The 13,621-nt window shown below is 53.0% G+C and overlaps 1 protein-coding gene across 1 annotated transcript in view; it reads right to left on the reverse strand.

The window, feature by feature from the left end:
* The window catches only part of OTOG (otogelin), a 77,860-nt gene that overhangs the window by 51,759 nt on the left and 12,480 nt on the right, over positions 1–13,621 (reverse strand). The window contains exons 13-23 of the mRNA XM_066360560.1: positions 13,463–13,571; positions 13,136–13,182; positions 12,483–12,628; positions 10,462–10,594; positions 9,401–9,578; positions 7,003–7,127; positions 5,881–6,093; positions 4,323–4,503; positions 2,644–2,718; positions 2,333–2,376; positions 729–882 (exon numbers count right to left, since the gene is read on the reverse strand). Of these exons, the coding sequence (XP_066216657.1) occupies positions 729–882; positions 2,333–2,376; positions 2,644–2,718; positions 4,323–4,503; positions 5,881–6,093; positions 7,003–7,127; positions 9,401–9,578; positions 10,462–10,594; positions 12,483–12,628; positions 13,136–13,182; positions 13,463–13,571 (1,405 nt within the window). The remainder of the gene's footprint in view (positions 1–728; positions 883–2,332; positions 2,377–2,643; positions 2,719–4,322; positions 4,504–5,880; positions 6,094–7,002; positions 7,128–9,400; positions 9,579–10,461; positions 10,595–12,482; positions 12,629–13,135; positions 13,183–13,462; positions 13,572–13,621) is intronic.

A 13,621-nucleotide genomic window follows, 5' to 3' on the forward strand; every position in this document is an offset into this window, starting at 1 on the left:
ACTCCCAGCTGCCCAGTGATCTCTGCACAGGTGGAAGGACACAGCCCTGTAATGCCAAGTCATGGGACGAGGCACCCACCTGTCTTCTCAGCCCAGACCTGAAGCAAGACCAGCATCAGGAGCGAGAATGGGCAGAGCCAGATGCAGGGCCTGCAGCCACCTCCATGCACATAGTAGTCTCGGGCAACCCCAAACACAGTGCATGTGGATCTCAGAGCTTTAATAGCACCGGGGGGACTCTCGGTGGGCCTTTTTTTTCATGGATTACAGGGACACCAGCCTGTCACGTGAGGGCTCTGGTCAGACTTTTGAAGTAAAAGAGTTTGAGAGCTGAAACAAGGGTGCCCTGTCTCATGATCTTGGACCACTAGAGCCTTCTGCCCCATATTCCACTCGGTGCTTCAACTTTGGTACCTTGTATGATCCTCAGAGCAACCTGTGCAGGTGCTAGGCATTACTATTACTCCCATTTTACAATGAAAAACCGCGTCTCAGAGAGGCTAGACCCCTTCCTTGTTCAGGGTCACATGTTGGTAATAAGCAGACAGGTAGAATCCACTTCAAGTTGGCTCCCCATTGTCTTTCTCTCTCAGATTCCTCACCAGCCATTTCTCTGTCACTGGCCAGGCTGGGCGAGTGTCTGCCTGCAAGACTGCATGAGGTTTCCCCTGACCCTCATTCTAACGCTTGGTTCCAGAGTGGGAGACCATGACAACACGGATGCATACCCTTGGGGACAGGCGCAGCCTGAGAGGCAGGGGCCGCGGGCAGGCACGCTCAGGTTCAGCAGCTGCTGCTCACACGTCCTCTCTCTGCTCAGCTCGGGGTCGGTGTGCAGGTCACTGCAGTTCACGAAGACCTGGCCTGCTGGGCAGGTGCTGGCTGGAAGAGAAGCTCGTGGGTTGTGGGAAGAGCCTGGGCACTCGGCAGGATGCTTAGAACACCTGGGCCTGGGTGGGGCGGGGGGGTGGGGTGGACTGGACTCCTGGGAAGCTGGGGTGGCCAGGGAGACCTGGGTCCCAGCTCCTGGGAGGGGCAGGGAGAGAGGAAGCCGATGCTTTCTGGTGCTCTGGGTGCTCCTAAGGCATTCCTGGGGTCCCCAGATGCACATCACAGGGCGAGGGAGGGACGTGTGGAATCGCACAACAGGACAATCTCCACAGTACCAGGACCAGCTGCTGAGCAGTCCTCCCCACCAGGAACCGTTCCAGGCACTTCCCATGCCTCTTCTCATTTAACCCTGCAACAAACTCGGTGAGGTGCTCTCATTTCCCCATATAATGAGATAAGCCGTTTCTGCTTGCAAAGGGCATGATAAAAATGAGAGGAGGTGCCCCAGAAGGACCAGGAGAGGAGCCAAAAATTGGTTAGCCATTCAGTGTGGCAAGGTGGCCAGAGGACTTTTAACATCAGGAAGTCGATTTTCCATTACCCACATGTCTGTGACATGAGCCCACTCCCTCTCCCTGAGCCTCCAGCCAAGTTGGCCGTGCACGCTCAGACCTGTGTGAGTGATCTTTGATAGTGAAATCAATAACAGGGAGTTGAGTTTTGCGCCCAGCCCAGCACAGAGCAGAGAGAAAGGAATAGCCACAGCAGATGAAGTCCCAAAGAAGCAAAAATCAGAAGCCGGAGCAGTAAAAGGAAAACACTTTCAGGAGTATACATGAAACATCGGGAGAATGTTGGAATTCAGGTTATGTACAGAAGAGTTAACAAAGGCCCAGAGAAGTGAAGTGAGTTACCCAGGACTACACAGCTGGTGAGTGCTGGGCAGGATTTGAACCCAGGGTTGCCTGACTCTGGAGGCCCTGCTCTTAGCCATCAGCCACATGATTATTCTCTGATCCCCTATGTGCTGATCTCCATCCTTAGTGGACTCCTCTGTCCTAAAAGACCCTCCCTGAAGAATCCAGCCCTCTGTTCTACACCTCTAAGCCCCTCACAGGCTGACCCCCACGGTGCCACCTCGCCCCCCATCTCTATCACCTGGGAACATCTGCAAGGCCTCGGCTGACCTCCCCATCTCTGTCACCCCCATGTCTACACCTGACTGGGCAGAGGTTCAGCCTCAATAGACGTGTGACGGCTCAAACCCGGGAAATCCACTAGGAACAGCCACTAGGGTGGGGCCGAGGCTGGGGCAGGATTTCTGGACGCTACCCTCCAAGCCAGCCTTTCCCGAGAAGGCAAGGAATACAGAAGGCTTGGTGCAAGATCGGGCATGGCCTCTCCCCGTCCTGGTCTGTCCTTGAGCTCCCCACTCTCCTCTCCATAACCCCACGGCCATGGGAGGAGCCAGAAGAGCCTCATCGCTCCCAGTCACCCTTACCTGGGGCTCTGCTGTCACAGCTCATGACTCCATCTTTGCAGTGGCTGCACAGAGAGAGGGGCACTGGGTGAGCGGACCCAGCACTGCAGAGCCCAGACCTGAAGGCTCCAGTCACTGCAGGACCTGGAGACCCAAGTCACTGCTCTCAGGTCCACAGGGCTCAGACAGAGATCCGTCCCCAACCCCTGTCCCTGGCTCCCTGTGCAGAGGGCGAGCATCATTCCCTAGAAAGTTCTGCTCAGAGGCACTTTCTTCAGTTGGCAACTTCCATTTAAAGAGAAGACAATAACATTGCTACATAGGGAGCTCACCAGTGGCCCAGAGACGGAATGTCGCTGTCTCCGGGGGGATAGTCGACTCCTTGGAAGTGGCAGGAGCACTGGTTCCTATAAAGCCAAGAACAGAGACAAGTGAGCCGACTCAGGAGCTGATGCAGGGACTGCCATGGACAGGGACCCACTCCTCAGCCCGCCTGGGGCATAAGGACACAGAGAGAAGTAATGGCATCCACTGTGCAATGGGACACATCTCCAGGGAGTGAGGAGCCAACCTGGCACCAGGAACAGAGGTCAGAGCTGGGCCCCAGATTCAAAAGCCATCCACTGAGTTGGACAAGAGCAGCCTCACAGGTCTCTAGACTCCCAAAGCCAGTCTCATTTGCATGTGAAACCAAGGCCTCCCATCCAGAGCCCATGCTGTGTAGGGGCCAGGGCCCACATTCCTGTATCCTTGTTCCCACACATTCACACCCAGGATATGTTCTAATCGCTCAGTGCCTGTGCCATATAGGTTGTTACATATTTTGCACACCAGGCTAGACCCTCCAAATACATCATCTTCTCTTCCGCACAGGGATCCTATAAGGCAGGGAGCCGTCTGCTGGCTTTCAGTTCCTCATTGCAGGTTATCTGAGGGCAAAGACTGCTTCCTCCTCACACGCGTCCCACAGCACCTGTGGGTTATAGCCCAGTGCAGGCTTGGAGCAGAGCAGTTGGGAGCTGGAAGGGGAGTCTGAACGCATCCTACCCCAGGGTTTCTCAACCACCTTCTCCTGCAGCCTGCCCCCACCCCATATAACCCACAGAAGCTCCCCTTGTCAGTAATACTCAACATCAATGGTAGGGAGGGCACACATCTGGATCTCCAGGTAGGATTCTGTAACTTCACAGGGCCCCTGAGTGACTCCAGTAGGCCCCCAGAGGTGGCCTCTCTCCGGCAAGCACCCATCACTCAGCCGAATGTGATACCATTTTGCAGATGGAGAAATAGGCCTGTGGGGGATCAGGAGCCTTGCCTGGCAGCCATGGGACCCTGGGAGGTCACCACCTCCCAGCCTGCCTTCCTGCCACACTGACTCCACAACCACAGCCAGCCTCAGGGCTGGCTCCTGTCCCCTCTGCTTGCAGCACTTTTCCCTCATTTCCCTCAGGTCTCTGCTCAAATGTCACCTCGTCAGAAAGGCTGTCCTTCCATGCTCATCTCAGGTGACATAACAGTAACCTTTCCTCACCCCGAGGACTCCTAGCCTCACTCTGTTGCATTTGGCTTTATCGCGCTTTTTTACCACCAGACCCATAAAGGGTCTGTTTATGTGTTTGCTATCCACCTCACCACCTAGAACGTGAGCTCCGTGAGGATGGCGTTCTGTTTGTTCACTGATGAATTCCCAGGGCCTAGCAATGTCTGGAACACATGAGGCGGTCAATAAATGTTTGTGGAAGGAGCGGGGAGGGAGGGCAGAGAGACCCCCTTGGCTCTGTGGGGTTGTGCTGTGTTGCAGAGAGGCCAGGCTGGATGCCTGAAGAGCCAGAGCTGAGGAGAGAGGCTGGGGAGGGCTCCAGAGGAGGGGGTCCGCCCACCCACGCAGGTCTTCCCTGTGACTGCGAGATGAAGTAGGGACACGGCAGGCCCAGTCAGCTTTCCCAGCCTCAGACGCCCTGGAGAACCCGACCTCCTCCCCGAGTGACAGAATTCCAGCCGACCTGCTCACCTGGGGACACAGAGGTCAGCCTGGGTGTCCAGATAGGTGTCTGGTGGGCAGGCACAGCCCTCCACACACTCATCCTTGCTGAAGTCACCACCACAGGCCTCGGGGCTGGCCAGGTCCTGGCAGGTTTGTCCACACGGGGCCACACAGGGGCTGTACTCCTTAGTGGCCTCACAGGACAGTGCTGCAGTAGAAAATGGAACTGTGCTTTGTCTCCCTTGTCCCTACAACTGTGTAGGGTGGGGTCATCATCCTGATGAGGAGAACTGAGAACCAGAGAAGTTAAGACACTCACCCAGGGTCACACAGCAGGTCAAGGTCAGACTTGGGATTTAAACCCAGTCTGACTCCAGAGTCCCACAGCCTCCCACTACAGCAGAGCAGCAGGGCAGCAGGGCAGCAGGGCCGGCCCACCGCCCGGGTTCAGCCTGGACCCTGCCATTGGCATTTCTTTCTCTGTGCAGGGCATTCCTCTTAGGTAACGACACTGGGGGAGGAGTGGAAATCACTGCCCCCTGACAGCCATACACCCGCCCCATCACACACACAGACACACGCACATGCACAGGTGTGCAAATACACACACATTCCTGCCCCTCTTATTTCCACACTTGTAACACACTCGGGCTGTGAAAATCACTGATGCCCCTTCTAGCAGCCTCTCGTCCAGACTGCCCTTTGTCCAGACTGCCCTCATCTTCTCTGGCCACTGTCCCACTCCTCTGGGGACTCCCACTACCTGTCAGAGCAGGTAGATCCACTGAGATTGTCAAGCTCAGTTGTTCTCACTGTGGCTATGAATCAAAGCCACCTGGGGCATTTTTTTAAAATGCTGATACCCAGCCCAACTGGCAGGTGCATGGTTTTCATTGATACTGAATGTGGCCCGCATCTGTGCATTTTTAGAAGTTCCTGTGGTGAGGCTAATGTGCACCAATATTAAGCTCCACTGGTCCTATCCAATCATCCCTGGAGAAACTTTGGCTCAGAGAGAGGCAGGGCCTCACTAGGGAACTAGGGACACACAGCACTTACCTCCAGGGCTGGAGTAGAACTCGGGCCTCCTAACTCCCAAACCATTACTTTTTCATTTACTCACCAAACATTTTCCTACAGCTTACTGAGAGTGGGGTCCTGTGTTGGGGCTGGGGACACAGAGACAACTAAGACATGGGAGGTGTCCATAGAGCCACACATGTACCTGAGGGCCACAGAGCCAGTGGTCTTGAGAGAGCTCACTTTGCTCTGACTAGAGTGGGTGGCAATGGAGGTGGTGAGAAGTGGGTGAATTTGGAGTTGACAAGACTGACAGGACTCAGAGATGAGCTGGAGGCGGGGGTAAGAGAGGAGTCATGCGTCACGCGTCCCAGGTGTCAGGCCTGGAGCGACGGGGGCCCCGGCAGAGAGGGAGACACAGGAGGAGCTGCTTGTGAGGCGGGATGCTAGGCTGGAGAAGACTGGGGGACAGCCCAGTGAAGAGTTCAGGGGGCAGGTGGACACTCAGGACTGCAGCTCAGGTCCTCCGGCCCCCTCACATGGCACACAAGTGTGGGGCACTCACCACAGGTTGGCAGGTGGGTGCGGAAGTCGATGGGGAGCCCGTGGCGCCGGCAGAGGTGGGCGTAGTGGGCCAGCGTGGCACACAGACAGGGCTGCCCACAGCGGCAGGCGTCCCGACGGCACTGCTCGAAGTAGGGCACGGGGCTCAGGTAGAGGGAGCAGGGCGCAAACAGCTCCTCCGTGAGCACGCTGCAGGACTGCACCGCATAGGAGGCTGGACACAGGAGGTGCAGGGCGAGGAGCCAGGGAGCGGGTTTGCCTGGTGCCCTGGGACCAGCCCCTGCCTCCCTCCCCACAGCCCGGGGGACTGTGTGTGTGTGTGTGCCTGTGTGCACATCTGGTTGGGAACGTGTGGGTATGGTTTAGTGAGTTTAGTAGTTGGCCACGTGCTTGAGTATAAATTTAAAAATATGTATGTGTGGGTGCATGTGTTGCACATGTGTGCATGCACTACTGCAATGCATTCCACCAGGCATGAGTCCACATGCTGGCAGGAGACAAACTCTCCGCCCTTATGGAGCATACGCCTGGTCTCTGGTCAGATAGGACCATCACTAAACAATTGACAGAGAAAAGCAGGTGAAGGCTCTGAGGACAGGAAGCCAGGAAGGAGGACAGGGTTGCGAGCTGGGGCAGGAGGGGAAGTCGCAATTTTAAATCAGGTGTTCAGGGAGGCTTCAGCAGGAAGATGAAGTTTCAGCAAAAACTCAGAAGAGGTGAGAAATGTGTTTACTGAGAGAAGAGCACTCCAGGGGGAGGCCTGGCTAGGGGAGCAGACGGGCTGTGTGGGAAGAACCGCAAGGAGGCCGGTGGGGCTGGGGCCACGTGTGGGGACGGGCAGGGGCAGGTGAGATAAGGGGCGTGGGCAGAGGGTGTAGAGCCTGGTGGGCCCCTGTGGAGACTTGGGCTTTTGCCCGGAGATTGGGGAGCCAGTACAGATGTGAGTGCACCTGTCAGTGGCAGAAGGAAAACTTCCTGCCTGCCGAACCCTCACCAGAAAGGAACCCGTTTCTCAGCACTCCCACCCACTCGGACCAGCATCCTCGTGTTCAGAGTTCCCACCTCCCTCCCCCAAACCAGTCCCACTCCAACCCGTGCCCCTTCTCCTCTCCCCCCACCTCACCGGCTTGCAGGTGCACATCGCAGGGGTCCAGTGGGGAGCCAGGGACCAGCGGGGCACAGGCAGACAGGGTTTTCCAAGAATTGCCAAAGAGTTGTGGGGTGCTCTCGGGCACACCCACCGGGGACCTGCAGCCACGACACAGCCACATTCACACACTTGCCCATGTGGACTCAGGTGAACATTCAGCCTACACCCAGGTAAGCACCCACCTGGTCACCTACATAGACCAAGCATGAGCGCACACACTCAGAGGCACAGAGTACCTACCCAAACTGCAACACCATAGGCCTATGCACCCCATTTGCACACACCTTTAATACACATATACACACAGAGCACAAATATATGCCAGGCATGCAAGCAGCTGATGGGTTTACACAACCACATTCAAACACAATTCTGGCTGTGTGCGTGCACACACACAAACATCACATTTAACAGGTTTCAAAGGGACAAATGGGCTTGGGGCCACACACTGCCCTACCTTCACCATCCACCCCCAGCTCTTCCTGTCAGAAAGAGAAACAGGAGCACTATGACCCAAACTTTACTGGGTGAAGATTTCTTCCTCCCTTCCCCGGGGGCAGGTCCTGAAAACTCCTTTGCCCTCCCTTTCTCTCTGTGTAGGAGATAGTCACATGAGAGACAATAAAGAGAGGATGGGGGAGAAGCATGATCTCTAAACATCACGGGTCTCCAAAAGTCACCAAACCCGGTGTAGACGGTAGAATGAAGAGAGCTCTGAGGGTCCATGGGGGCAGGCTCTGCCCACATCACTGCTGGGGCAATGAGAGTACTCAGGCTACAGAGAGCAGTATCTCCACGTGGGGTTCACATTCAGGAGGGTGGCAAGCAGCTCACACAGTCAACCCACGTCTGCCCCCACCGTTCTGGCCAGCTGCCCTAGCATCTGCCCCACCACACAAGACAGAGAAGAATGCTACATTTTAAAGTGTATGTACATTAACAAGCTCTCAGCTTGTCCTTGTACTGGTTTTTTCCAAACAGATCGCAGCTCTTATTTCCGGCTGAGGAGAACCTGCCACGTTTCCTTTTGCATAGCCTAATGAATGTAACCCGAAGGACTAGCCAGAACCTCCAGCCTTCAAGATCAACCCTTTTGCAAATAGAACTACCTTATGACCCAGCAATCCCTCTACTGGGTATATACCCCAAAACCTCAGAAACATTGATACGTGAAGACACATGTAGCCCCATGTTCATTGCAGCACTGTTCACAGTGGCCAAGACATGGAAACAACCAAAAAGCCCTTCAATAGAAGACTGGATAAAGAAGATGTGGCACATATACACTATGGAATACTACTCAGCCATAAGAAATGATGACATCAGATCATTTACAGCAAAATGGTGGGATCTTGATAACATTATAAGGAGTGAAATAAGTAAATCAGAAAAAAACAAGAACTACATGATTCCATACATTGGTGGAACATAAAAATGAGACTAAGAGACATGGACAAGTGTGTGGTGGTTACCAGGGGGTGGGGGGAGGGAGGACAGGGGGAGAGTTAGGGGGAGGGGGAGGGGCACAGAGAACTAGATAGAGGGTGGCGAAGGACAATCTGACTTTGGGCGAGGGGTATGCAACATAATTTAATGACAAGGTAACCTAGACATGTTTTCTTTGAATATATGTACCCTGATTTATTAATGTCATCCCATTACCATTAATAAAAATTTATTTAAAAAAAAAAAAAAAAAGATCAACCCTTTGTTCTTGTTTCTGGCATGCTTGACTCCTGTCGCCTCCCAAGTTCCTAAACTGTGTCCATGCACAGAGTCCTTCTCTCTTAACTCGCAGTCAGTCAATGGGAAATAGCCCTCCCCTGGATATGGAAGGCTCACAGGGTCCAAACCTCAAACACTAGGTGGGACAGTTAAAGGGTTAGACTGGCCTGGTCGGACAGAATGCAGGCGCTTTGGCATCACTGGCTCACTGGGGGCTTACACTAAAGGTGTTCACGGTCAACTAAAGCAAACAACTGTGAGCCAGCTCAGACCCCGCCTCAGGTCTGCTCATTTTAAAACGTCACTCTAAGATGGTATGTCTCAAGGTATTGTCCACAGACCTCATAGACTAGAATCACAGCGTGCTTATTAAAAATGAGATTCGTGGACCCCAACCTAAAGCAGCTTCTAAAGGAGTGGGGCCCAGGAATCAGCGTTTTAATAAGCTGTGCAGGTGAGCCTCCTGCACATAGAAGACTAAACCACTGCCTTAAAGAAACATACGTAAGTTTAAATGCAGAGAAATAAATGATCAGTGGTGAATGTCAGGCACGGCGAGAGCCCATGGGAGTTTGAGAGAGAAACATACTCAACCCTACGGGGCCCGCCTCCCCCTTCCTCCCCATTCCAGGGCAAGGGCACATACAGAAAGTCATCCTGCGTGTTGCCGTTGAAGGTGCCGCAGAGGCCCACCGTGTCCTCCACCCACCGCTGGTCCACCTGCAGGTAGAGCCGCAGGCCTTGGCGGTCGTAGAGCACCCGCACGCCCACGTTGGTCCTCACCCGCAGGAACACGGAGGACAGCCTCTGGATCTCAAAGGCATCTGGGCACAGAACCAGAAGGAGGATGTAGGCAGTTCAGCCAATATGCACCCCAACTACTGCCATGTCTTGTGGGAGGCCCTCCCATTCGCATACGCAGCCCGCAGAGAAGGTCTGCCAAGGAGTTGGTTTGGGGAGCCTGGAGGAAATCCTATTCAATGATGAAATCAGGAGATGAAATCAGGGTCCACAGAAAACCTACTATGGCAGCTCCGGCTGAGAAATTGCTTCTAGTTTCAAGTGTCTATCAAGTAACTGGTATGTTCTTTCTCCAGCGAAGGAGAATTCCGTAACTGCCCATTCTTTTCACAGTGGCCGCTAGGAAGCTCACAATATGACTTTAGATTCAACCGCAGCAATTTAAAATTTTAGATGCAACTGTAATAAATTTTATACGCTTCGTGGTTTGTACTTCTTTGGCCATCTTTATCCTCCTTACATCCACATTCTTCTCAATCCTGAGCCCCTATTCTTTTTTTTTTTCTTTTGAATTTTCTCTGGTGTTATTTTGTTTCTTAATAGTTTTGCCATTTTTGTGAGATGCGCTTCCTATGAGCTACCACACATCCCTTGTAGAATCAGACAAGATAATAAATAATTAATAAACAAATAGTGAGAGTAGGGCTGGAAAACAGCTCCATTCATATCCTCATGTTAGAAGTCATCATACTGCTATGAAGCCTGTCATGTTGGGGTGGGGACAAAAATCATTTTATGAGCCCAGGGTCTGTGTGGCTGGGACCACAGGCCCCCTGGCCTGATTCACTCAGTATTAGAATTTGAGCTCTGTCCCGTGTGGCAGTGCCTTTGGCCAGAAGAGCCTGGAAGAAGCCTGGGCAGCCAGCTCCCAGCCAGCTCTCATCATACCCCCCCCCCAAGCCGTACCGTCCGTGTAGGGCGGGGTGACCTTGTACTGGTCAAACAGAAGGACATCTCCTGCTTGGGTCAGGGTCACCTGTCTCCGAGGGTCCTGGTGCAGAATCACTGACACCGACTGGACACAGACTCCATCCTGGTTCTGGAGAGAGAGTGAGAGAGAGAGGCCAGTGGGGCCGAGTTAGTCTGTCTGTCCTTCTGGTCCCCAAAGAGCCCTCCAGGAGCAGAGATTCGAGTGCAGTTTGGGGCCGGGGTAAGCTCCGCGTAGTGACAGGGCCTGAAAGAATATTATGCCTTCATCTGGGGGATAAGAAGGCAGAGGCTTAGGTTGGAAGTTAGTGACAGAGGATGAGCTGGACCCTTGATGGCCCAGAGTCCAGCCTCAGATACATTGGCCTTCCCACTTGACTACAAGCCAGGACTTTAACTTCCTCCTTGTATGGTTGTTGATATAGTTCTTCCCATGTGCACATCCTGCAAGTATCAAGCTCCACTCAAAGGCAGGCAGGAAATGAGCCAATATGCTCTGGGACTCAGGTTCTCATCTCTAGAACAGGTGGTACCCAGTAAGCCCGTTTGTGCCTCCCTTGCACAGGAAGACAGGTGATAAACATGACACATATAGTCCCTGCCCTCGTGGAGGGAACATATTCGTTTGGGACACAGACACTAAATGGGATCACAAAGTTTGTTATTTAATTATTATTGCGATCAGTGCTGCAGATACGTGCAGGTGCTAGCACAGAGTGAAGGAACCTGACTTACTCTGCAGAAGTGGAAAAGGTCATCCCCGGAAATGATAACAATAATAATGTAAAAATAATCATAACGATAAAACTCTTAATAATCCTACAATTTATAACAACAGTAACAGCTAACTTTAATGTAGAGTTTTAACAGTCAGGCACTGTTCTAAACGTACATTTATTCAGTTAGTTCTCAAAGCAATCCTATTCAATAAGTACTAACAACCCCAGTTTGCAGATCAGAAAACTGAGGCACAGGGAGAAAGTGACATTTCAGCTGAGGTCTGAAGGGTGCATAAGCTAGTTGGGCAAAGGCAGAAGGGGAGCAGAAGACATCCAAGCAGAGAGAATAGCCTGAACAAAGTTCTCAGACATGGGAGGATGTTTAATGCACTGAAGGACGTGGAGGAATACCAGAGGGACAGAGTGTTTTAAGATAAGTTTCATGAGGTAGGCAGGGGTCAGCTTAGACAGAGCTGACACAGCTCAGGGTCACCTCCTTTAGGAAGCCTTTCTTTTTTTTTAAAGATTTCTTTTTTTAAAAAAAATTTAAATTCATTTTAGAGAGGAGAGAGAAAAGGAGAGAAAGAGACAGAGAGGGAGAGAGAGAGGAGAGAGAGAAAGAGAAGGTGAGGAGGAGCTGGAAGCATCAACTCCCATATGTGCCTTGACCAGGCAAGCCCAGGGTTTCGAACCGGCGACCTCAGCATTTCCAGGTCGACGCTTTAAGGAAGCCTTTCTTGATCCGCCTCCTCCTGATGCCCAGATAAAATAGCAACAAGGGAAAGTTCTTCCATGGAGATCTATTCCGTACTCTCCACATTGTCCCAGCTCCTATAACACAGCGGGTATGGGGCCACTTGTCTGCCTCACTCACCAAATTGTAAGGCCCTGGAGGGCAGAACCAGGCTTAATTCATCCCAGTCTCCCAGACCTAACATAGCTTCTGGCACTAGGAGTTGTTCAGTATTTGCTGAATGCATGAATGGACGAATAAATGCAGAGATGTTGAAGATACAGTCCAAAGTAGCAGAGATTAAGTTGAAATAGAGCCATGTTAGAGATTTTTTTTAAAAAAACACTGAGATGCAAGAAAGGAAAGTGACTCTCAGATGTTCTAGTGGCAGAACCCAGGCCCCTGCCCCTGGCTCTGCCCAAGAACAATAGACAGAAGGTTAAGTGAGCTATGGAAAGACCTGAGGCCCCGCCCTAAGTCCCCAGCCTTTCTAGGGGGCAGCGAGTGGGGATGGCTGGCCGATTGTGCGTAGGTCCCCCAGCCCTTACCAGGCCACATGGGGCGTTCTGCAATGTCACTGTGAAGGTGCCCGAGGAACGGCTCTTAGCCAGGATGTACTGACACGTGGCAGGGAACGTGTACCGGCGGCCGTCGAAGGTGGTGAAGTGGATGTCGCCAGTCACCGAACACTCGGCTGAGAGGCAGAGAAAGGTGGCTGACTCATGGGAACTGCCCCATGGGGACTGACTCTGCCTCAGAGTCTCCCTGAGGCTCTGAGCAGCAGGAGAAAAGAGCACCCTGTCCTCACGAATCAGGGCCGTGTCTGGAGCCCTGGCCTGCCCTTCGAGAGCCCTGGTCACTGGAGAGACAGCTCTGCCCTGGGCAATTCCCCCTGACAGGAGACAAGGCCTTGAGCTTGGAGAACATTTTTGGTCCAAGACCTTCAAACCCAAGAAGGTCCTTGATATATAGATCCTCATAAAAAAAAGTCTTTGATGGGGTAGGACAATCACTTAATCAGGCAAAGCAGCTGTAAAAAACCAAAGGGAAGGTGTTTGAACACCCCCCCCCAATAACTGAGTGACCTCCCCCAATCTGCCACCACAGCCCCAACAGCAGGCCTGGCTCCTAGAGCTTCACTGCCCAAAAAGCTGTGAGGCCAGAGGAAGGGGGTAGAGTCCAAGGCGGGGGTCAGATGTACCTGGGCAGACAGATGTGCTGCACACCCACTTGCCCGCAGTGCATGTGCTGAAACAGAGACCAAGAAGGCAGGGGCTTACCCTTCCAGGCCTGGAAGAGATGCTGGACGATGGCAGCATCCACAGAGCTCCTGCCCCAACCCTCAGTCCTCCCATCTCTAAAATGGGTGGTGGTGATTCCGCCCACAGATTAGATCGAATTGCATCCGTGACTCAAGGTGCTAAGTGAGTCCCCCCATGTTGTCAGGGCTCTCAGACCCCAGAGAGGCAGCCCTGGTGGAAAGCCCTGGAATCGACCACCTTCTCCCACCCCAGCAGTAGACACAGACCAGGCATTGCAGTCTTCTTTCACCACAGAGCCAGTCGGGTACAGGGTCCCGTGGAACTCACAGGGACAGTCAGCTGGTGCCACACAGCCCCCATCCTCAAAGATCAACCCTAGGGTGACAGCAAAGACCCACTTAACTCACCTCTGCTCCTGTTCACAA

Source organism: Saccopteryx leptura, chromosome 1, assembly GCF_036850995.1.
Source record: "Saccopteryx leptura isolate mSacLep1 chromosome 1, mSacLep1_pri_phased_curated, whole genome shotgun sequence".
Taxonomy (NCBI): Eukaryota; Metazoa; Chordata; class Mammalia; order Chiroptera; family Emballonuridae; genus Saccopteryx; species Saccopteryx leptura.